Source organism: Pongo abelii, chromosome 9, assembly GCF_028885655.2.
Source record: "Pongo abelii isolate AG06213 chromosome 9, NHGRI_mPonAbe1-v2.0_pri, whole genome shotgun sequence".
Taxonomy (NCBI): domain Eukaryota; kingdom Metazoa; phylum Chordata; class Mammalia; order Primates; family Hominidae; genus Pongo; species Pongo abelii.
Window position 1 is genome coordinate 62,710,371 of NC_071994.2, and position 25,347 is coordinate 62,735,717.

The following is a 25,347-nucleotide window of genomic DNA, read 5'->3' on the forward strand; positions in this document are numbered from 1 at the left end:
TGTGTGAGGCATGTGACTAGAGAGATATATATGGAAAGAATTATCAAAATGTTTATATAGTATATGACAATTTTTAAATGAGCATTTATTTAATCAGTTAGCACTATTTATAAACACTTAATATGTGCTACGCATTGTGCTAGGTCCTGGAGAAACGAAAGAGAACAATCTATTAATTTAATTTGTTAATTTAGTCCACCAAATCAACAGTGTTTTTTAGAAATACGACAATAACCAGTGTTGATGAATTAGAGAAGGTAACCTCATATACTACTGTTGAGAGTATATGTTGGTAAAACATTTCTGGAGAACAATTTAGTACTTTGTTTTTTTTTTTTTTTTTTTTTTTTGAGATGGAGTCGCACTCTGTCGCCCAGGCTGGAGTGCAGTGGCACGATCTCGGCTCACTGCAACCTCCGCCTCCCGGGTTCAAGTGATTCTCCTGCCTCAGCCTCCTGAGGCACGCCACCACGCCCGGCTAATTTTTGTATTTTTAGTAGAGACGGGGTTTTACCATGTTGGCCAGGATGGTCCGATCTCCTGACCTCGTGATCCACCCGCTTCTGCCTTCCAAAGTGTTGGGATTACAGGCGTGAGCCACCGCGCCCGAGTTTTTTTTTTTTTTTTTTTGGAACAGAATCTCTATTGCCCAGGCAGGCTGGAGTGCAATGGCGCGACCACGGCTCACTGCAACCTCAATCTCCCCGGCTCAAGAGATCCTCCCACTTCAGCTTCCCGAGTGGCTTGGACCACAGGCCCATGCCAACATGCCCAGCCTTTTTTATTTTATTATTATTATTATTGTAGGGACGAGGTCCCACTGTATTAAAATAATATAGTGACCTCGAACTCCTGGGCTCAAGCGATCCTCTGCCCTCGGCCTCCGATAGTGCTGAGATTACAGGCGTGAGCCACCACACCCTGTCTCTTTTTTACAAAGAATATAAATAGCCGCTGGATGTTAGATTGGCAGCTGTTTGCAGAGATGTCACACTATTTCATTATGGAAAGATGCTCTCAAAAGACAAAGTAGATAAATCGAAAGAAAGTGTCCATTTTTTCTCAGTGGCCTAATCTGTCAGGTATCATGCTTGGTTTTGAGGGCATAGAAAGACATTAGCGCCCTCATGGAGTTCAGTCTGGTGGAGGAAACCAATGATAATAATAATGACGGGTTAACGACAACAGAGCCTTGAAAGATATCTCCAGGGAATAAGGAAGAGCATTCCAAAGTATTTTGCCAAATGGCAAAAACCGCAGTTACTTTTGCACCAACCTTAATGCAAATAAAAGCATGTACACAAACAAGATACTCGAGGAAGAATACAGCTGACACACAGAAACGGATCGTTATCTTGTGGCTTTCCTGCAGCCTCGTTCCTTTCAGTCACATAACACCCCAAATCTGTGGACGGTTAATGAGAGCTAGTATCACCCAGAGTCACGGCTGTTGCCTCGGACGACTTTAGATACAGCCCGCCAGCGGGAGAAACTGGAGGGAATCCGCCATACACAAGAACCAAGAAGGGCTACGTGACAGGCGCTACCCCGCAGCTCTCAGCCGCCCGCACTCCCAGCCCCGGGCTTCCGGCCAATCTCTGTTCCTAGATCTTCCCAGGCTCCGCCCGCCGTCGAGCGGTCTGAAAGTTTTAAGGAAGGGGAAGTGTTGCAAGCCTATCGATATCTCTGGAATAGACTGCACTACCCTGCGTCGCCGCCGACAAACTCCCGCAGACTTCTCTGTAGATCACTGAGCGATACTTTCGGCAGCACCTCCTTGATTCTCAGTTTTGCTGGAGGCCGCAACTAGGCCCGCGCCGCCACCATGGTACGTTGAATCCCGATCTCTGGAAGGTTTAGGGCAGAGCTCTGGTGACTGGGGGATGACGAGCCACCTCTCCTGTCATCCTTAGCGCCGCCCGGGGCCACGAGGTATGGGAGCCTCGGCAGACGGCCGAGCTCCGGCAGTGATTCAGCATCTCCGGCCTGGCCGGGCTAGGGATTGTCGGTAGCCAGTGCGGCCTTTCCACTGCTTTCGCTTCCCTGGGAGCCTCCGACACTTCCTCCTCGGTCAGCTAGATGAGTTCGCCCCTCAGGTTCCTTCAGTGGAGTAGATTCTGAGCGGTCCAGAATAGCTCCTAGTGCTGTGTATGGGAGAGGAGAAGACAGAGACTTGACTTGGAGGCCTACCTGTACCACCAGTGCGGACTTGACCCCCAGGTTTGTGTTCCTGGACCGCGTCCGTTTTCCTGGTGGGTCCGTCTGATTTATCTCTCGCCTAGACTTCGATTAGAAGAGGCCCTTTTCAATCATTTTGTCCAGTCACCTAGTTACAGATGAGTAAGCCGAGGCTGAGAGGGGAAGTGATGGAATCAGGGTTACAACATAGGGTTCTGGGTTTCCAGTGCTGTCTGCCATTCTAGCACTCAATCTCACTCCCATGATTATTCTCCCCAGTACTGCTAGACTTGTTATAATAGTCATAATAGTCGTAATGGTTCTATCGCTGCAGCTATTTGTGTCCACCTCTAACTTTGTGAGGACATTTTTGTTCATTCGATATGAATATACAGACAGAGCACTTGTACAGGCATAACTACAGTGAACATTCGAAAATAAGTCATACATGTCCCTAATCATAAAAACAGAAAGGGACGTTTAGATAAAGAGCTGTGGGAGTATATGTTAGGGGGATTTGGGAAGAAACGGAGAAGACTTCAAGAAATCGACATTTAAGCTAACTTAAAGAAAAGGAAGACTTTTAACCATTTATTAGGGCCCAATAAAAGGGAGCAGCGTAAGCAAAAATAGGCAAGAAAGTTGATTGTGAACTTTAGTAATTGAGCCTAAAGGGGTTGCTATGGAGGGTGTTAGAATAAGAGTTTGGAAAAATAGGACCCATTTAGATCTGCTTCTCTCTCTCCCACCGGTTTATGGTAAATGTAGAATTGGTTTACATCTGAGTACAGTAGTAATCTTCCAGTAAGACTGCATGAACAGAGTGCCTTAACATTGAATGGAAACACAAGCATATTTCTTAATGAATGTTAAGAGTTGGGATTTGAAATGTTCTTCTACTAACAGGTCTTTTTTTCTTTTACTTTTAGTTTCGAAATCAGTATGACAATGATGTCACTGTTTGGAGCCCTCAGGTAAAATAATGTTTTTAAACCGTTTCTGTGAAGTGGCTTTTTGTGGCTGCAATATATTTAGAAACTTGTGAGAGCGTAGGCTTGGGGAAAATGGAATATAATTATTTTAGACGTTCTTGGAAGTTGCATTTATAATTAAAATAGGTTTCCTGATGGACCTAGAGGACATTATGTTAAGTGAAATAAGCCAGAAACAGAAAGAAAAATATTTCATGCTCTCACTTAATATGTGGAATCTTTTGTTTAAAAGGGCAAATATAGAGAGATAGAGAGTAAAACAGTGGTTACCAGGGTAGGGGGTGGCAGTGGGGAGGAAAAAAGAGGAGATACAAAGTAGCAAATATGTAGGTTGAGCAAGTGGAAAGATCTAATGTACAACATGAAGACTACAGTTAATAATGCAGGTAGTGTTTTGTATTCAGGATTTTTGTTAAATGAGTAGTTTATAGCCCTTGCCACAGCAGAGGAAAATGGGTAACTATGTGAGACAACGGATGTGTTCATTCTGCGATAGTGACCCTACTATATATGTGTATCTTATAACATCGTGTTGCATACGTTAAATATATACAAGAAAATTTATTTTAAAAGAAGCTTTCAGCCGGGCGCAGTGGCTCATGCCTGTAATCCCAGCACTTTGGGAGGCCAAGGAAGGTAGATTGCTTGAGTCTTGGAGTTCAAGACCACCCTGAACAACATGAAACTCGGACTCTACAAGAAATACAAAAATTAGCTGTGCGTGGTGGTGCTTGCCTATAGACCCAGCTACTGGGGACGGTGAGGTGAGAGGATTGCTTGAGCCTAGGAGGCAGCGGTTGTACTGAGCTGAAGATTGTGCCACTGCACTCCAGCCTGGGTGACAGAGTGAGAACCTGTCTCAAAAAAAAAAAAAAAGTCTCTTGATTAAAAAAAAATCAGTTGAGATTTAACTGTTCTCACCTGATATTTGAAAACTCTAATTTTTAATTTATAAAAGATCTTCTAAGATGTGTGTTTTTTGTTTTTTTTTTTTCTTTAGGGCAGGATTCATCAAATTGAATATGCAATGGAAGCTGTTAAACAAGGTTCAGCCACAGTTGGTCTGAAATCAAAAACTCATGCGGTGTTGGTTGCATTGAAAGTAAGTAAAGTAATAAATATGTCTTCCTCTGTAGAAAACTATTAATGTAAATTTCACCATAGGCAATAAGGTTGTAAACTTATTTTTACATTTGTCTTTTTTTTTTTTTTTTAATCTTATAATGTCTCTATTTAGAGGGCACAATCAGAGCTTGCAGCTCATCAGAAAAAAATTCTCCATGTTGACAACCATATTGGTATCTCAATTGCGGGGCTTACTGCTGATGCTAGACTGTTATGGTAAGTATAATCATGAAAAATAAACATCCTTTTTGATTCATAATTGATGATTTTTCTCAAAAAGATCCAGATAAGGTATTTTAGGAAGTTGTCTGCCAGAATGCTTGTAAATTAAGATTATGAGTACCTTGGTGGGTTTGAGTTTGTTATTAAATTTTCCATTTTTTGATTCCAGTAGGAGTAACTAATAAGATTAAACATTAGCACTTTTTAGAAGTCACTGAGTAATGTGATGTTTGTTAATACAATGTATATTGTTTGAGACCCCGTTATGTCTAAGAAGAAGGTGATACTTTTGTCTGGTTTCTAAGGACAAGCTGAACCATACTTGTTTTCTTTGTGCTTGTTTTCTTCAATACGTCTGTATTTATTAGACATTTCTTTTTTGCAATGCTCAATACTGGATACTGCAGGGTATACATAAGTGACTCAGACGTGGATCTTAAGGGAACTTGAAGGCAAGTTTATCTATAAACTCAAATGTAGTTTATCTGTAATATAACAGAAAAATTTCTGTGAGAGTCTAGAAGAGACAGATTATGGTTAAAAGGCAATACGTAAATGAAGAGATAGGGCTTTGAAATTGCACATATTGAGTTCTCACCTTCACCACTTAGTATCTGAGATTGGGCTAAATACCTAGACACTGAATTTTTTCCAGTGTTTTCTTTATCAAGGCTATTTTTAAATATTATTTATTTATTTTTTTGAGATGGAGTCTCACTCTCACCCAGGCTGGAGTGCAGTGGCATGATCTCAGCTCACTGCAACCTCTACCTCCCAGGTTCAAGCGAGTCTCCTGCCTCAGCCTCCTGAGTAGCTGGGATTACAGGCGCCCGCCACCACGCCTGGCTAATTTTTGTATTTTTAGTAGAGACGGGGTTTTGCCATGTTGGCCAGGCTAGTCTTGAACTCCTGACCTCAGGTAATCTGCCCACCTCAGCCTCCCAAAGTGCTGGGATTATAGGTGTGAGCCACCGCACCCAGCCTATTTTTAAATATTTTAAATTGCCTACCATAAACCACTAACACAGAGCCTTTCAGGTATTATGTGAGTATGTTTGTTGTGGATGGCAGATAGTTAGCTAAAACTAATCTCGTAAATTTGTGATTTGATTAGGAAAGAAAGAATATAAATTATAAGGGTGGGCCTGGCACAGTGGCTCCTACCTATAATCCTAGCTCTTTGAGAAGCTTAAGGTCAAGAATTTGAGACCAGGGTAACATAGTGAATCCCCATCTCTACAAAAAATTTTAAAACTTAGCTGGGTGTGGTGGCATACACCTGTTGTCCTAGCTACTCAAAAGGCTGAGGTGGGAGGATTGCTTGAGCCTAGGATTTCAAGGTTGCAGTGAGCTATGATAGTGCCACCGTACGCTAGCCTAGGCGACAGAGTGAGACCCTATTCTTTTTTTTTTTGAGACAGAGTCTCCCGCTGTCGCCCAGGCTGGAGTGCAGTGGTATGATCTTGGCTCACTGCAACCTCCGCCTCCAGAGTTCAAGCAATTCTTCTGCCTCAGCCTCCCGAGTAGCTGGGACTACAAGCATGTGCCACCACACCCAGCTAATTTTTGCATTTTTAGTAGAGACGAGGTTTCACCATATTGGCCAGGCTGGTCTAGAGCTCCTGACCTCGTGATCCACCTGCCTCGGCCTCCCAAAGTGCTGGGATTACAGGCGTGAGCCACAGCACCCAGCCGAGTGAGACCCTATTCTTAAAACAACAGCAGCAGCAAAAACAGTGTAAATAGTAATGCTATGGTTTAAGAATTTCAGGCTGAGCGCGGTGTCTCATGCGTGTAATCCCAGCACTCTGGGAGGCTGAGGCAGGTGGATCACCTGAGGTCCAGAGTTCAAGACCAGCCTGGCCAACATGGTGAAACCCTGTCTCTACTAAAAATAAAAAAATTAGCTGAGCATGGTGGCAGGCACCTGTAATCCCAGCTACTTGGGAGGCTGAGGCAAGAGAATCGCTTGAACCCAGGAGGCAGAGGTTGCAGTGAGCTGAGATCATGCCATTGCACTCCAGCCTGGGTGACAAGAGCGAAACTCAGTATTAAAAAAAAAAAAAATTTCAAGTTACTCAGCCAGTCCCTTGCTCTAAGTCAGCAATATAATGACAGCCTTAAGGGTTTCCACCTACTCTTCAAAATGGAAAATGTATTACATTATCAAACATTTTATTTAACCCAATCTATAAAATATTGCCATGCCAACACATAATCAATATAAAAACTTTATTAATGAGTTATTGCACGTTTTTAGGTACTAAGTCTTTGAAATTTGGTATGTTATTTTGTACTTGGTGTACATCTTAATTCAGTCTAGCTACTTTTCAAGAGCTCCATAGCCACATGTGATTATTGCCTGCCATATTGGGCAGTATACTTCTAGGCAGCATTGGGAAATGGACTTAAATATAAGTACTGAACAAATAGCTTGGTTCCTGTAGTCAACCATGTGATGATCAGATGTGACATACGCATATACTGGACAAAGCAACATTGAAAGAAAGGAGCATATCCATTTCTTGTTGATCTTATTTATAGGCATAAATTCTCTTCTCCCCAATGTTAACCTTGCTTGAATTTCATCAGAGTTAACAGTGAGACTCAGCGGCTAGTGTCCAGTATCTCCTCTAGAGTGCTTCTTATGAATAGAAGTAACAGTGGCAGGAACACGTAAAGATGCCCTCCGCTGTAGTTTCCATTTCTTATAGTTGCTCTTTTCGGGAAATGTTAGTCTGCTTTCAAGAAAAAAGGACAGAGTAGATCATCTTTTTGCTGGTTCAAGATCTAGAATTAAGACAAGCTTGGGGACAGTGGGAAGGATAAGAGAAGAGAGGTTGCTCTTTTTCTTTTGTTCAGCCTTCTCTTCTCTGTTCTATAAGTGCTCTAATACAAAGATTTTCTAGAGCTAAAAAATGTCTCAGTCTTTTTTAAAAACCTTATGTGGCTCCAGAGTTTAGCACAAAAACACACCCTTGCAGGCATGTCTTTCTTACCTTCTGTTTTTCTTATATGGATGTGATCCATGTAAACGCTTGGAAGAATTCGAAGTGAAATCAAACAATTTAGATTGGAATAGTTGTCTATAATTTGAAATTACTAAACTTTTTTTGTTTCTTTTTTAGTAATTTTATGCGTCAGGAGTGTTTGGATTCCAGATTTGTATTCGATAGACCACTGCCTGTGTCTCGTCTTGTATCTCTAATTGGAAGCAGTATCCTTTTTATGTTAGCATTTATGGATATGAACTTTGAAGGGTTTTGATACTTGTGTTAATTATTAGGAATATAATAATAACATGACATAGGTAAGATTGTGAAAACTTTAAAACAACAAATTGGATTGCTCTTTCATTAGCCTTTATAAGGAATTTATATTTGCTAGACATAAATAAGCCCAACTTCAGGAAAATCATCTAAGCATCTTTTTAGAGGGGATTTAAAGTTTCTTAATGGTTCTAGATGTCCCAAGAAATCCTAGACCCCTTGTATCCAAAACAAATCAGGTTTTACATGGGAAGAAATTATTTTGCTGGCACTCTTTCTTAGGTTCTGTAGAAAGTCAAACATTTTATATTAGGCCAAAGAAATAGTGTCCTGTTGCATTATTTCTCTGGTGGATTATGCAATAATTAAATAATAAGCCAGAGACCTAATAATGTATAATTTGAAAATAAAGACAGTACTTCATTCCTTGTTAAAACAAGCTCTTTAACCAGTCTAAGAGACCCAGATACCAACACAACGATATGGCCGGAGACCATATGGTGTTGGGCTGCTTATTGCTGGTTATGATGTAAGTTCATTGAATATTGTTATATGTTAATGATTTTTTTAATTAACTAGAAATTTTTATAATTTTTAGTTCAACCAAAGTAAATAATTATGTGGTGTATTTATTTCTATTTGTAGGACATGGGCCCTCACATTTTCCAAACCTGTCCATCTGCTAACTATTTTGACTGCAGAGCCATGTCCATTGGAGCCCGTTCCCAATCAGCTCGTACTTACTTGGAGAGACATATGTCTGAATTTATGGAGTGTAAGTGACAGCCTTGCTTTTTTTTTTTTTTTTTTTTTTCCTCTTCCAGTCTATATAGTAAATAAACATAGTATCCTAAATGCATAAAACTGTAAGTCTTATAGAAAGAATTTTTTTTTAAAAAATTAAGCCCATGAAGAGTTTATTGTTTCTGTCACATATACTAATTTTAACTTCTGGTTACCACAGTAATTTCAAGCACGAGTAGAACTTTTTCAAAATATAAATGTGTTCCCAACCTTGAAAATTCTTTATTCATTTGGTCAAAAGTGTGCCCTGTGGAGTGGAGAGTGGAGAACCACTGTACTACCTGCCAGTTGTAAGCTCTGTTCACTTTTAGTTTTCTGTTAGTCTTTTGTTATTTTAAGCCACACAGACATTTCTGCATTAGTAGTCCATAAACAAGAAATAAAAAGGCAGTGTAGTTGAGGGAGAAGAAGGTAAAAGAGGTAAGATGTTATGACAGGACAGGTTTTCAAGTGCTTTGCTTTGCATTGGAAGGAGGGTATCGGGTTTTACATTTCTCTTTGTCATCTTATCTGTTTTCTGGTGATGAAGCATTCTTTGGAGGAAATATTTGGGGTTTAGTGAATGCAGAGAAAAATAGTTTAATTGACATTACTCAAAGCAAACTGTTGTAGGATGACAATAGGTTTAACTTTGGGAAAAGAGGATTCCTTGGACAAATAGGCTTGGTAAATGCTGGCTTAAAGTTTAACATTTTAAATTATGGTAAATGGATTGGGGTCCCCAAGGTTACCCCTAAATTTGGAGATATGCTAGGACTTAAAGCACACAGCATATAGTTGTACTCCCAGGCAAGACTTTTAACAATAAAATAACAATACATAGGTGGATCATTAAGGAAAAATACAGTCCAGAGGAATCTATGTGCAGGCTTCCTTATGCTCTTTCCTTCCCATAAGGAGTCACAGAGTACACTTGCAGCAATATGTATGTGATGTTTCTGCCCAGGGAAGCTCATTAGAAACTCAGTGACCAAAGTTTGGTTCAGAACTGCTCGTATCAGCACCCTCTGCCTAGCACGTTTCAATCTGGATAGGAAATTCCTAAAGATTGCAATAAATCTATAGATAATTTTGGGGAGTACTGCTACTTTGATGATACAAAGCATCTGATCTATGAACATGGAATATCTTCATTTATTTAGGTATTTAATTCGTTTTTGTTTTTTTTTTTTTTCCCTGAGACGGAGTTTCACTCTTTTTGCCCAGGTGGGAGTGCAATGGCGTGATCTTGGCTCATTGCAACCTCTGCCTCCCAGGTTCAAGCAATTCTCCTGCCTCAGCCTCCTGAGTAGCTGGGATTGCAGGCATGTGCCACCACGCCTGGCTAATTTTGTATTTTTAGTAGAGACGGGGTTTCTCCATGTTGGTCAGGCTGGTCTCAAACTCCCGACCTCAGGTGATCCGCCCAACTGGGCCTCCCAAAGTGCTGGGATTACAGGCATGAGCCACCGCGCCCAGCCAGGTATTTAATTCTTTCACTGAGGTTTTGTAGTTTTCAGTGTACAAATCATATTTGTCTTAAAGTATTTTATTATTTTTGGTGCTGTTGTGAACAGAATTGTTTTCTTAATTTCATTGCATATTATTCATTGCAACTACATAGAAATATAGTTGATTTTTGTATATCAATCTTATATCCTGCAATCTTGCTGAACTTGTTTATTAGTTCTAGTCATTTTTTTATAGATTCCTGAGATTGTGTCATCTGGGAATAGAGATAGTTTTACTTTCTCCTTTCTAATTGCCCTGGCTGGAACCTCTGGTACAATGATGAATAGAAGTTGCATGAACAAACCTTCTTTTTTTTTGTTCCTCAACTTAAGGGAAAAGGTTTTAGTCATTCACTGCTAAGAATGATGTTACCTGTCAGCTTTTTGTAGATGCCCTCTATCAGACTGAAGAGGTTCCTTTCAATTACTAGTTTGTTTTGTGTTTTTATTATGCAAAAATTTTAGATTTTATCACGTGCTTTTTATGCAACTCTTGAGGTGGTTATGCAGGTTTTCTCCCTTCCTTCAGTGTAACTGAAAGTTACACTGACTTTCAGTTGTTAAACTAACTTATTCTTGGGATAAATCTCGCTTGTATATGGTATATAATTTTTTTAATGTGTTGCCAGGTTCCATTTGTAGTTTTTGTTGAGGGTTTTGTTTTGTTTTTGCATCTATATTGGGTCTGTAGTTTTATTTTCTTGTGATGTCTTTATTCTTGGTATCAGTAATACTGGCCACATAGAATAAGTTGGAGATTCCTTTTTATAATGAGCAAATATAAGGACTGGGATTCTACAGAACACATTCTACAAAACTTGGAGTTGTATAATTTATAGTCGGGATTTTGATTTGACCTAGCAAAAGAGAAGATCAAAATTGTAACAAAAATCATGAGTCCTCTCATTAAATAAAATAAGAATCAGCAATGTCATAGAATGCTATTAAAAGATTATATGACTAGCATTAAACTTGGCTGTTTTTACTGTGATTAGTATGTAACTAAAAACCACAATTTGAGACTGTAGATTTGATAAATAACAGAAGCCTAGCATAACAATGAAATTAAGAAATAATTGTTAATTTATTACATATAGGCAATTTAAATGAACTAGTTAAACATGGTCTGCGTGCCTTAAGAGAGACACTTCCTGCAGAACAGGACCTGACTACAAAGGTAAGTATTGTCTTTTCCAATTGTAGATATTAACGTTACAGTTTAAACCTTTATTGCATAAATGTAATGGAGTATATATACAACACTCTTTAATTTGGGATATGATTGTCTTGGCAGATTCTTTCCCTTTAAGCTATTTGCTAAGTAATCCAATTTTATTTTTTAAACATTTCTTTTTGGTACAAAGCAGTAAAACCAGTAAATCTCATGCAACATGTCCTTCATTATTTTCAGCAGATTGGCATATCTTGGTATTATTTAGTTAACAAAAATATATATATATTGAGCACCTACCATGTGCAGGCACTTTCTAGGCATTAAAAATATAATAAACACAACAAATACCTTTTTCTTCATGGAACGTACATCCTAGTAGGGAAAGATAGACAGTATACACATAAGTACATTATATAGTATATTAGAAGAAGATAAATGCTATGTAAAAAATAAAAAAGCGTTAAAAGGAGAAAGAATGACCAATTGGATATAGGTAAGTGTAATTTAAAATAGGTGGTCGAGGATATTCTCACCAAGAAAATGAAATTTGAGGAAAAGATATAAAGAAGGTAAGTGAGTATGAGCTATGCAGATCTAGAGCAAAATTATCCTAGGAAATACAAATGCAAAGGCCCTAGTATTTAAGGCAAGGAGGCCAGTAGTGTTGGGGTCAATCATCAAGAAGAGGAAAAGGGAAGAAATCAGAGAGGTAATGGAGGTCCCATAAGCCATTGTGGGTACTCTGCATTTTACTCTTGGTGGGCTGTTAAGAGTTTGAGCAGAGGAATACCATGATTTGGTTTAGGTTTTAAAACAGTCACTCTGGTTGGCATTTTAACAACAGATTGAGGCTGGGCACAGTGGCTCATGCCTGTAATCCCAGCACTTTGGGAGGCCGAGGTGGGTGGATCACGAGGTCAGGAGATCAAGACCATCCTGGCTAACACGGTGAAACCCCGTCTCTACTAAAAATACAAAAATTAGCCAGGCTTGGTGGCAGGCGCCTGTAGTCCCAGCTACTCGGGAGGCTGAGGCAGGAGAATGGCGTGAACCTGGGAGGTGGAGCTTGCAGTGAGCTGAGATTGTGCCACTGCACTCCAGCCTGTCCAGCCTGGGCGACAGAGCGAGACGCCATCTCAAAAAAAAAAAAAAAAAAAAAAACAGATTGTGGGCCAGGCGTAGTGGCTCATGCCTGTAATCCCAACACTTTGGGAGGCTGAGGTGGGTGGATCACTTGAGGTCAGGAGTTCGAGACCAGCCTGGCCAACAAGATGAAACCCTGTCTCTATTAAAAATACAAAAACTAGCTGGGCGTGGCGGTGCATGCACTCCAGCCTGAGTGACAAAGCAAAACTCCATCTCAAAAAAAAAAAACCAGATTGTAGGGGTAGATAGATAGTGGGGCTATGGGTAGAAATAGTTTTAAGGCTATTCAGGTAATTCATGTGAGAGATGATAGTGATTGGAGCAGAGTGACAGAGTTAAAGATGAAGAGTAGTGGTTCAATTTTGGATATTTTTTGAAATTACAGCCAAAAAAGTTTGCTAATAGATTTGTTATAGGGTGTGAGGGGGAATGTCTCCAAGGTTTTGGGCCTAATTAATTAGAATGAAAGATTTATGATTTACTGAGGTGAAGAAGATAGTGGGAGGAACAGGTTTTAGAGTAGGCGTTGGGGAGGAAGGTCAGGCAGTCAGTTGTGGACATGGAAAATTTGAAATGCCTTTTTGTCTAATTGACGGTACAGAGTAAGCAGTTATAAGCAACATGTGGAGTTCCATGGAGAGTGGTCCAACCTACATTTCAAATTTTTGAAGTCTTTATAAAGAAATGGCATTTAGAGTCTGGACTGGAAGAGATTCCTAAAGGAATTGAATAGTTAGACAAGCATTGTGAGGACTGGACCAAGAACACTAACCTTTAGCAACTGGGAGATGAGTAGGTGTTGGCAAAAAAGACTGAGAGAGGTGGTCAAAGAAGTAGGAGGAAAACTTGGAAAATGAGGCATCTTTGGAGGCAAATGAATAAACTTTCAAGGAGGAGGGGCAGTGAAGTTGTCACTGAGGACCTGACAAGACAGCCTTAATGGAATAATAAGGCAAAAACCTGATAGTGGAATCAGGAGAGAATGGGAGACGAGGAAGTGGAGATAGCTTTTTGGAGGATATTTCTGTTGACAGTCACTCTGTCACTCTGCTCCAATCACTATCATCTCTCACATGAATTACCTGAATAGCCTGAAAACTATTTCTACCCATAGCCCCACTATCTATTTACCCCTACAATCTGGTTTTTTGTTTGTTTGTTTGTTTGTTTGTTTTTTTGAGATGGAGTGGTGACTGGAAGAGGAGAGAAATAAATTGTTTTGTTTTTTAAGATGGAAGAAATTACATCACATTTGCTGCATGATTGTGAGAGTAATCCAAGTAAATTTAGAGAAGCATTTATGAGGAAAAGTAATGGGAAAATTGTTAGAACAATGTCCTTTAATAGTACATAGGTGGAAGGGTTGGCCTTAGGAAGTTTTAATGGGAAAGGAGAGAATCTAGGGACATAGGTACAGGAAAGAGTGGATACAGTGGGAACTTGTGAAAGTTCTCTTCTAAATTGCTTCTGTTTTCGCAGTAATATAGGAACAAGGTTTTCAGCTTCAAAGAGCTTGGAGAATGTTAGAAGTGTCTAAAAGAAGGGGAGCATGAATGATGTAGAAATGGGTATGGTGGGATCCAGGAACCACTAAGGCCTACTTGAAGTTAATGATCATTAATAAAGTGAGATTAGTCAGTTTTATAAAGCCATTTTGTTATAGTGATTGGATAATTATTGTTTAATATCAATGTGAAGACTTTATAGCCTGCATTATCTTTTTTAAAAAAATGTTTCTAGATAACATAGATCTTTGGAGTTACTCATGATAATCAAAAGTTAGTATTAATATTAAATCTGCAAATGACAAGGGTCCGCTAGTTTCCTTCTTTTTTCCCCTACACATAAGTGGTTTTTAAGGTTTTATTCAAATGCTATATAAATTCTTATTCTGCTTTTTTCACCCAATATTTTATCGTATGTATTTTTTCATCCAAATTCTCTTATTTTACTTTTACCATATTTTACCCTTCAGAATGTTTCCATTGGAATTGTTGGTAAAGACTTGGAGTTTACAATCTATGATGATGATGATGTGTCTCCATTCCTGGAAGGTCTTGAAGAAAGACCACAGAGAAAGGCACAGGTATATAATCATAACACAAGAGGCTTTAGTTCTATTGTAAGCTGCTGTTCTTACCACAACTGTGTCTGTAAATTTTCCATTTTGTCTTAAATATTGAAATGGGCCCATAGTTCAAATGGCAACAGGAAAATTAAGAACTGAGTAAAGTTAAATATTGAAAGGGCAGTGATCTCCATAAACACAAAAAGGGGGCCAAGTACGGTGGCTCATGCCTGTAATCCCAGCACTTTGGGAGGCCAAGGCGGGTGAATTACGAGGTCAAGAGATGGAGACCATCCTGGCCAACATGGTGAAACCCCGTCTCTACTAAAAATACAAAAATTAGCCGGGCGTCATGGCATGCACCTGTAGTCCCAGCTACTCAGGAGGGGAGGCAGGAGAATCGCTTGAACCTGGGAGGCAGAGGTTGCAGTGAGCTGAGATCCTACCACTGCCCTCCAGCCTGGGTGACAGAGTGAGACTCTGTCTCAAAAAAAAAAAAAACACACACACACACAACAAGGGAGAAGTGTTGATTATTTGGTTATCTATTGCTAGGTAATAAGCTACCCCAAAACTTAGGGGCTAGAACAACAAACACTACCTCTCACAATTTTGCAGCTGACTGGCGCTCAGCTACATGGTTCTTTGCTGGTCTCACCTGGGATCTCTCAAACATTGCAGTCATTTGTGGGGTGCAACTGGAACACCCAAGATAACTTCAGTCACATGTCTTCTTTTAGGTGTCTTAGAGGAGCATCTAGAAGGCAGAGACCTCTGCTAGGATGACTGAGCCTGTGTCCATGTAGTTTCAGGGCTGCTTCTTCAGCAGGGTCTCTCTAGCATATTGGCAACTCAGGGCTTGCAAAAGTCAAAAGTGAAAGCCACCAGGCATTCTTAAGGCTGAGATGCAGGACTGGCACAACATCACTTCTACACATTCTGTTGATTAAAGTGAGTCACTGGCCTGGCCCAGATTCTGTTTGAGCAGAGACGGGGAGAAATGCTCATTGGGCGCCAGCTTTGGACGCTAAGATGGCTCTTCATAAAGAGAAAAGCATCAAGAAGTGAATCTCAGGTTAAATATGGGTCTTTTTGCTAGATGTTTAGAATATACATTTGCTATTTATAGATGCTTATTTGATAGCAGTGTAATTGAAAGTAAAAAAGAATCTAGTATGGAAATTTCTACAGCATGAGTTTTTTGAACTTGGAAAGGATATTGTTGGTACTATTTGGGGGATCAAGATTTGCAATATTTAAACTGTTTTTGGTAAAAACTAGCACTGTTGGGAAGGATGCTGTGGAATACCACAAACTAGTTTGGCAAAGGGGAAAAGAATGTCTAAAAAGTGCTGATTGTATTTTAAGCATAGTAGTGATAATACAAGGAAAGCTTTTACTCCTGAGCAATGCAAAGTATGATAAAATGGTGGAATTGTTCAGTGATATTTAGGTTTTCAGAAATGTGAAATTATATATACAGTTATCCTCGAACAGTGTGGGGTTTAGTAGTGCCAAACCCCAGCACGGTTGAAAATCCACATATAACTTTTGACTCCTAAAAATCTTCTGATAGCCTGCTGTTGACTGGAAGCCTTACCGATAACATAAACTGGCAATTAACACATAAATAGGCTAGTTTCTTTTTTGTTGTTTTCTGAGACAAGGTCTTGCCCTCTTGTCCAGGCTGGAGTGCAGTGGTGCCCTCATAGCTCACTGCAAGGTCGAACTCCTGGGCTCAAGCAATTCTCCTACCTTCCCCCACCCCACCAAGTAGCTGAAACTACAGGTGTGTGCCACCATGCCTAGCATATTTTTTTTCTTTTTAGTAGAGATGGGATCTCACTGTGTTGCCCAGGCCGGTTTCAAACTTCTGGGCTTAAGCAATCCTCCTCCTCAGCCTCCAGCGTATTGGGATTACAGGTGTGAACCGCTGCACCCGACCAAATAGACTAGTTTCTACATATATTTTATGCATTCGGCATACCTAACTTTTTCTTACTCTTTTTTTTAATATTTCTAGGCTACACAGTTGGTCTGCTAGTTTATATTTATTGGAAAAAACAAACAAAAGCTTCACCCTAAACAATGTTAGAGTAAAAGCAAACAAAAAGAAAAAGAAAAAAAAGTCTGCATATAAGTGGACCCTCACTGTTTAAACCTTTGTTGTTCAAGAGCCAACTGTATTTTTTTTAAATAAAAAATCTTTATTCACCTCAAATCATGAGCACTCAAGGAGAAAAAAAATTACTGCTCAGAAATATTAACAGGACAGTGAACTACAATTGAGTATTCAGAATATCTCTTTACCCCTTTTTCTCAATTTTTTATAATGTAATATTTGTGGTTAGATGTGTATATTGATCAACTGTTCATTTTACATATTTTCTTTTTTTCTTTCCCTGTTAAGCCTGCTCAACCTGCTGATGAACCTGCAGAAAAGGCTGATGAACCAATGGAACATTAAGTGATAAGCCAGTCTATATATGTATTATCAAATATGTAAGAATACAGGCACCACATACTGATGACAATAATCTATACTTTGAACCAAAAGTTGCAGAGTGGTGGAATGCTATGTTTTAGGAATCAGTCCAGATGTGAGTTTTTTCCAAGCAACCTCACTGAAACCTATATAATGGAATACATTTTTCTTTGAAAGGGTCTGTATAATCATTTTCTAGAAAGTATGGGTATCTATACTAATGTTTTTATATGAAGAACATAGGTGTCTTTGTGGTTTTAAAGACAACTGTGAAATAAAATTGTTTCACCGCCTGGTATATTGGGTTTTTGTTTTTTTAAGTAGCTACAACTCTATATAGTAGTCTGGGATTACAACTGGTCATTTGCCTAATTAAATTGCCTTATTTTTAGTGATGGAGAAAAATAATACCTCTTATCTGTCATAGCCTTATAACAATTCTCCAGTGTATGGACTAGCTGCATGAGAATCCATGGAGATTTGGTTTAGAATACAAATTTCAGGGTTCAACTGTGGTGATTTTCATTAAAACTTAAGAAACCACCACTTCCTGATATAAGCATCAGTTATCATATGAATGGTTTTCTTTCCAGCCAGCAAATGGCAGTAGTTGTAGCTCTGGTCTTTGAAGGGAACTTCTATAAAAACAACACATGGAAAATTGTAATCCCAAACCTTTTATCCTCTCCAGCCCCACTCCAGCATGATGTTTAGACTGCCTTCTGTTATTCCCATGAGTGGTATACTCAGGCATTGCAGAACCATTTTTATCTTAGACCATGTAAAATGAAATTAGAGGAAATCTGATTTTTTAAAAAAAACCATAATCCTGGCTGGGCGCGGTGGCTCATGCCTGTAATCCCAGTACTTTGGGAGGCTGAGGTGGGCGGGTCACTTGAGGTCAGGAGTTCCAGACCAGCCTGACCAACATGGAAAAACCTCATCTCTACTAAAAATACAAAACAATTAGCTGGGTGTGGTGGCACATGCATGTAATCCTAGCTACTAAGGAGGCTGGGGCAGGAGAATCGCTTGAACCCAGGAGGCAGAGGTTGCAGTGAGCCAAGATCGTGCCATTGCACTCTAGCCTGGGCAACAAGAGTGAAACTCCATCTCAAAAAAATTTTTAATTTAATTTAATTTTTAAAAACCATAATCCGGCCAGGCACGGTGGCTCACGCTTGTAATCCCAGCACTTTGGGAGGCCGAGGCGGGCGGATCACGAGATCAGGAGATCGAGACCACAGTGAAACCCCGTCTCTACTGAAAATACAAAAAATTAGCCGGGCATGGTGGAGGGCGCCTGTAATCCCAGCTACTCAGAGAGGCTGAGGTAGAATGGCGTGAACGCGGGAGGCGGAGCTTGCAGTGAGCCAAGATCGCGCCACTGCACTCCAGCCTGGGGCGAGACTCTGTCTCAAAAAAAAAAAAAAAAAACAAGACAAAAACCATAATCCAAAATTTGGCTGCTGCTATCTAGAGGAGTTATTTTATTTTCTGAAATAATACATCTTTCTGAAGAAAAATTCATTTATAGATAGTAACCCATTTTAGACATAATTCTAATTAGCTGCTATTGGCTTTGGGCAAGTTACTTAGCTCTTTTTTAAGGAAACCCTTTGGAGAATTATAGTGAGGATTAAAAGGGAGAATTTATGTGATAACACCTTTTAAACTCTAAAATTCATAGTTTATTTTTTCCCCCCAACTTTCCCAAATCTTCAAAAGCCTTAGTAGGTTTAAATCTCCCTGATTCCTTAGAGAATGGTAGAAGTAGCTCTGGGAGCCTTATTAAGGGAAAGATGTCTAAGTACTGGAATGTGAGAGATGTCAGTTTCTCCAGCAGTAGCCTCAGGAATCTACCATGTAAGCTTGGGAGTTAGACGCAAGTACCATGTGGCTATTTGACCTACAGTGGAGTTGCATCAAGCACATGTAACTTTCCACACACATACACACACACACACACACAAAATAGTGAACTCAGGAACTCCCACCTGCCTCTACACATGATGGGTATTTAGTCTGGGGAGGGAGCATAAGTGGGAAATATAATAATCTGCCCTTTGCTTAGGCAGATCTCTCTTCCACATGCATTCCATTGGGTGAGCCTCTGTCTTTGCTGAATCATTCTGCAGTTTAAAGATATTGTGGCTCATACCTGTAATCCCAGCACTTTGGGAGGCTGAGGTGGGTGGATCACCTGAGGTCAGGAGTTCGAGACCAGCCTGGGCGACATGGCAAAACCCTGTCTCTACTAAAAATACAAAAATTAGCTGGGCATGGTAGCACGCGCCTGTAGTCCCAGCTACTTGGGAGGCTGAGGCAGGAGAATCGCTTGAACCTGGGAGGCAGAGGTTGCAGTGAGCCGAGATCATGCCACTGCACTCCAGCCTGGCCAGGTGACAGAGCGAGACTCTGTCTCAAAAAATAAAAGCAAAGATATTGTATGTTTATCATTGTGGAACATGCACCTGTTCCACAAATGCAAACCACTAGTTGGCTTGTATTCAGCTAAAAAAATAAATATTCTGTATTATAATTTGGGAGCAATTTAAGTAATTTTTTCAATGTGATTTTTAGTCTTATGTACTGACTTTAGAACTTAAAGTCCTCCCCACTCCCAGTAATACTCAGCCCCACTGTATATACAGTTCATTGTGATGCCCTTTCATGTTTAGTCTGTTGTACTCACATATCCCATTTAGTCTGTTGAATAATTACAAACAGTAAAATCCTAATGATGTTTTAGACAGCCTGTCACTTTGATACAAAGATACTCAATTCACTTGGAATTTATTGAGCATGTATGTGTGCAGCTCTGAAGAACTGGCATGGAATAAAAGGCAGTGGCTGGGTGTGTTGGCTCACGCCTGTAATCTCAACACTTTGAGAGGCCGAGGTGGGAGGATTGCTTGAGTTCAGGAGTTCAAGAGCAGCCTGGGCAATATAGTGAGACCCCATCTCTACAAAAATTTTTAAAACTTAGCCTGGTGTGGTGGCACACACCTGTGGTCCCAGCTACTCAGGAGGCTGAGGTGGGAGAATCACTTGAGCCCAGAGTCGGAGGCTGCAATGAGCTATGATCATGCCGCTGTACTCCGGCCTGGGTGACAGAGTGAGACTCTTGTCTCAAAAAAATAAAAATAATAAAGTAGATGACAGGATTCAGGTCCTAGTTCTAACTCAGTGTTTGGCCATTACATGATTTGGGGCAAGTCCCTATTCTCCAGGCCTTGACTTTTTAGATACCACAATTTCTATGGTCCTTGATAAAATGACAAGGTCTTTGCTCTGCATGTATAATTTAAAAGGCATTCAAAATTATATAATTGCATCTTAGAGTAAAACAGCCCAAAACAAAGTATATTTTACAACAGATCGGGAAGAGTTAATGAGGCTAATATTAAGGTCCTTATACCCATTCAAAAAGCTTTGTACTTAAGAATATGGGAAAATATATGCACTGCCAACGACAATTGTAGGTTCAGATCTAACTAAAGTAATATGTAAAACATTACATTTTCTTGCCTTTTCATATTTAGTACTTAATGACTTGGGGTCATGAGAAACCTCAAAGTTATTCTGTAACACAATGAACCTCTGGGGCAAATGAAGTCTGTACGGTTTAAGTCCTACACCATGATGGCCCTAAACTGAGCTTTCTTACTGTAAGTCTAGTTTTTATACCTTTTTTGGCCTCATTTCTTGCTGACAGATTGTCACTTTTTGGTAAGTTAAGTAGGCTTGGAAACCAGATAACTGCATTTGTAAAACTTCCGTGTTAAAAACGAATACACAGAAAAGGAACAAACAGTTGTACACACACCTGGGATTGATCTCAAGGGAATTATGCTGAGTAAAAAAATCCAATCTCAAAAGATTACATTGTATAATTCCATTTATATAACATTGAGATGATAAAAATCATAGAGAATTATTAGTGGTTGCCACAGGTTAGTGTGGGAGGTGGCTATGGCTATCAAAGGACAGCATGAGAATCCTTGTGATAGAACTGTTCTATCTTGACTGTGTTGGTGATTACACACATATAAGCATGATAAAATTGTCTACAAGTAAATATAAAAACGAGTACATGTAAAACTAGCGAAGTCTGGACAAGATTGGGTGAATTATGTCTGTCAATTTCCTGAAATTGATATTGTACTATAACTGCAAGATGTTACCATTGGGAGAAACTGGGTAAAGAGTATATGGGATCTCTGTATTCGTGTCACTCTACCATTAAGATTAAATATTTTTTAAAAAAATGAATGCACAGAATCAGAGGGGCACTCTTAAAGTGCTGTCAACACATGGCCTTTGTAATACATTTTGGGTACTCAAAGAATTTGTAGATTGCTTGATGGTTCTAAAAAGAGAAAGCTCAAAAGAGCTAGATCCTACATAAATGAGGTACTATTGGTGTTCCATCTTCCTGAGATGAACCTGTTAATTAAGGCAGTTGCCGTCAGATCTCTTTTTATTTGCAATATTTTGCTTAAGTTTTAAGATATTTTGTTATTAATAATTGGCCATAAAACCTTTTTGTGGACAGAGGGAGGTGTAGGGGCGGGGCGTGCTATGGAATTTCAAATGGGCAAAACCGAAAGTACTATGGCTGATTGTAGCTGTTAACAATTAGGTCTTTGGAGATACGTAAAATGCTTTAAAACAGTGACTGTCTCCCTTTATGCATAAAATTCTTTTCTAATCTATTGGATGCCCAGAAAGGATCACGGAAAGAGGCCATTATTAAATAAAAAGCAGAAATTATACCAATGTGACTTTAGATTTACAAGTAACTCCAGCCCTACCTGCAGAGGCAGATTCAAACTACTAGCGATGTTAAGAACGGAAATGGATTTTAATCTAGTGATCATTAATAAAATAACTGAATTACCTTCCCAATAGTATTAGTTACTTTCCCAGTTTATTAGGGTGTGGGCAAGAAAAAGGATTCCTGGGTTTCCACTTTCCAGTCCAGAGCTATTTTTCACGGGAACAGAGCCCTGTAAAAGTTTCCCTCTCTCCAAGCACTTCCTCCCCTTGACTGTTCCTGAAGAAGGAACGATTTCCAGTTAGCGTTTAAATGAGCATAGTGCTTAACTCAGAGCTTGGCTTGCAGGGAAAACCAGAAAATACGTGGTTTCATTGCTCTGCGGCCTAATCAAACCCTGGACGAGAGAAGAGGAAGAAAATAGGATATACTTGCAGCGCGCAAGCGCTGCACAAAGAAAGCATGTCCTCTCTGAGTCGCCGTAGGTGCTAGGTGGCTGTGGCTTCGGTCGTTACCCCACCCCCTTCCACGTCAGCCAAGTACTCTGGAGCCGCCGCTGCTGCTGCGGGTCGGAGCCGGAGTAGACGGATCCGCGGCTGCACCAAACCACTGCCCCTCAGAGCCTGGTAGTGGGCCACAAGCCCCCAGTCCCAGAGGCGTGGTGAGTCGGGCAGAGTCGGAAGAACTGGCTCTCTAGCTGGAAGATGCGGAAGGGGAGCGACTAGGCCCTTGCGTCTGGGCCTGGCAGAGGGGACCGGGTGGGGGTGGGGGCGGACGGCTAGGAAGCTCCGGGTCGGACGCTCCATCCCGTCCTTTGTATTGGCCAGGGGTCTTTTCCCTCCCAAGACCGCTAGGCTTACCCTTTCAGGCCCAGGGCTGCTTTGCTGGAGGAAGGGGAGGAGGAAGCGGGTAGGGCGAGGTGGGGGTGCAGCGCGCTGGTTAAGGGACCTGCGGACATAGAGTCGGAACCCACCAAGGACCGCGATAAAGCGCTTTAGGGTTTTGGCAGAGTATTCAGGCACAAGGTCTCTTAATTGAGCATGCCGATTGTGTGTTGTGTACAAACCATACGTTTCATAACATTGTGGGGTGTGGCTGGGGGGACTGTCACTGTTCTGTGGGCCTTCATTCGGCTATACAGCATTCTCAAACACTGGACCGGGATGCGATGAGGGAGTGATAGATAATATACCTTATGCCGGAGCTGACAGTGTGGTTTTTACTAGAATTTATTTTTATGGGAATACGATATAGATTGACCTGCACTTTCTAATACTTTAAAAGGTCACTATAGGTACTGGTTTGTGGGGTATTTTTAAAATTTGTAATGATATATCTGTGTTTATTTTTCTAGATTTTCTGGCATCCTTAAATCTTGTGTCGAGGATTGATTATAACCAGAAACCATGACGGCAGCTGAGAATGTGTGCTACACGTTAATTAACGTGCCAATGGATTCAGAACCACCATCTGAAATTAGCTTAAAAAATGACCTAGGTAACCTTTGATATTATTTTGAGAATGAAATGAAAAAAGAAAAAACGAAAATAAAAAACTCATATTTCGTATTACTTTATAATTAGAAATGCTTAATTTTTGTCTAAAGTTTTTCTAGGATCTCTTCAATAGACCTTTTATTAAAAATGCGAACTTCTTTAAATATTGGTTGTTTGAAATAGAACATCTCAGTTTATCTTAGTAAACCCAAAGAAATTGTAATAGTTAAGATATTCCTCAAAATGTCATAATTTTTGTGGACTTCAATATATTATACTTAATGTAGCTGATTATTTTTTCTAGGTAACAGGTTGAGGATGTGTATTGGAATATATTAATTCCATCGTGCACTTAACTTCATGTTACTTAGCTTGTAAAACCAAAATAACTTTGTTCTTTGGATTACTCACCCAAACAATTAGGTCAACACTGGAATTAACATATTTTCCAGAAAAGTTTACCTTTTCATTTTTTAAGCATTTTTGCAAACAAGAAAACAACTATATTTCTGAATTTTTTTTAATGTTTACTTTTTGTGGGTATACGGTAGATGTATATATTTATGGGGTACATGAAATGCTTTGATAGAGGCATGCAATACATAATTATCACATCATGGAAAAATGGAGCATCCATCCCTTCAAGCATTTGTCTTCTGTGTGACAAACAATCCAGTTACACTTTTAGTTATTTTTAAATGTCCAATTAAATTATTATTGACTGTAGTTAACCTGTGTGCTATCAAATATCAGGTCTAACTCATTTTTTCTTTTTTTTGTACCTATTAACCATGTCCACTTCCCTCCCACTACCCTTCCCACCTCTGATAACCATCCTTTTACTCAATCGCCATGAGTTTGTTTTGATTTTTAGCTTCCATGAGTTTGTTTTGATTTTTAGCTTATACTTATTTGTATAAGTGAGAACACGTGAAGTTTGTCTTTCTGTGCCTGACTTATTTCACATAACATAATGACCTCCAGTTCCATCCATATTGTTGCAAATGACAGGATCTCATTCTTTTTTTATGGCTGAATAGTACTCCATTGTGTATATGTACCACATTTTCTTTATACATTTATCTGTTGGTGGACACTTAGGTTGCTTTCAAGTTTTGACTGTTGTAAACAGTGCTGCAGCAAACATAGGAGTCCAGATATCTCTTTGATGTACTCATTTCCTTTCTTTTGGATATATACCCAGTAGCCGGATTGCTGAATTGTATGGTACCTCTGTTTTTAGTTTTTTGAGGACCCTCCAAACTGTTCTCCATAGTGGTTGTACTAGTTTACATTCCCACCAACAGTGTACGAGGGTTCCCTTTTCTCCACATCCTCTCCAGCATTTGTTTTTGCTTGTCTTTTGGATAAAAGCCATTTTAACTGTGGTGAGATGATATCTCATTGTAGTTTTGATATGCATTTCTCTGATGATCAGTGATGTTGAGCACCTTTTCATATGCCTGTTTGCCAATTGTATGTCTTTGTGAAATGTCTGTTCAAATCTTTTGCCCATTTTTAAGTCAGATTATGAGATTTTTTTTTTCCTGTAGAGTTGTTTGAGCTCCTTACATATCTGATTATTAATCCCTTGTCAGATAGGTAGTTTGCACATATTTTCCCCCATTCTGTGGGTTGTTTCATCACGTATGTCGATTGTTTCCTTTGCTGTGCGGAAGCTTTTTAACTTGATGTGATCCCATTTGTCCGTTTTTACTTTGGTTGCCTGTGCCTGTGGGGTATTATTCAAGAAATTTTTGGCCAGACCAGTGTCTTGGAGATTTTTCCCAATATTTTCTTGTAGTAGTTTCATAGTTTAAAGTCTTAGATTTAAGCCTTTAATCCATTTTGATTTTATTTTTGTATAAGTTGAGAGATGGGGGACAAATTTCATTCTTCTGCATATAGTTTTCCAAGCACCGTTTATTGAAGGGACTGTCTTTTCTGCAATGTATGTTCTTGGTGCCTTTGTCAAAATGAGTTCACTGTAGGTGTATGGATTTGTTTCTGGGTTCTGTTATTTTCCATGAGTCTGTATGTCTGTTTTTATGCCAGTACCATGCTGTTTTGGTTACTGTAGCTATGTAGGATAATTTGATGTCAAGTAATGTGATTCCT

At 39.7% G+C, this 25,347-nt stretch overlaps 2 protein-coding genes across 5 annotated transcripts in view; both read left to right on the forward strand.

Moving 5' to 3' along the window:
- Positions 1-1,771: 1,771 nt before the first annotated feature.
- Positions 1,772-17,251, forward strand: PSMA1 (proteasome 20S subunit alpha 1). 2 transcript variants are annotated; one of them, NM_001131340.1, is given in 10 exon segments: positions 1,772-1,828; positions 3,108-3,152; positions 4,171-4,272; positions 4,408-4,511; positions 7,646-7,734; positions 8,245-8,315; positions 8,432-8,561; positions 11,178-11,257; positions 14,376-14,486; positions 16,879-17,251. In NM_001131340.1, coding segments are annotated over 10 exon segments (792 nt in total). In that variant the 5' UTR covers positions 1,772-1,825; the 3' UTR covers positions 16,936-17,251.
- A 4,721-nt stretch (positions 17,252-21,972) lies between these two features.
- The window catches only part of COPB1 (COPI coat complex subunit beta 1), a 42,639-nt gene continuing 39,264 nt past the window's right edge, over positions 21,973-25,347 (forward strand). The window contains exons 1-2 of one of the 3 annotated variants that reach the window (XM_003777804.5): positions 21,973-22,394; positions 23,088-23,230. In XM_003777804.5, coding sequence (XP_003777852.2) covers positions 23,140-23,230 — 91 coding nt within the window. In that variant the 5' untranslated portion in view covers positions 21,973-22,394; positions 23,088-23,139. The other 2 variants (XM_009246591.4, XM_054525938.2) reach the window with 2 other exon arrangements.

Coding starts and splice junctions, on each gene's coding strand:
- PSMA1 (XM_009246556.4), top strand. CDS start 4,198: ATGGAAGCTGTTAAACAAGGTTCAGCCACAGTTGGTCTGAAATCAAAA. Junction 8,316..8,431: donor TGCTTATTGCTGGTTATGAT/GTAAGTTCATTG, acceptor TTCTATTTGTAG/GACATGGGCCCTCACATTTT. Junction 14,487..16,878: donor GACCACAGAGAAAGGCACAG/GTATATAATCAT, acceptor TTCCCTGTTAAG/CCTGCTCAACCTGCTGATGA.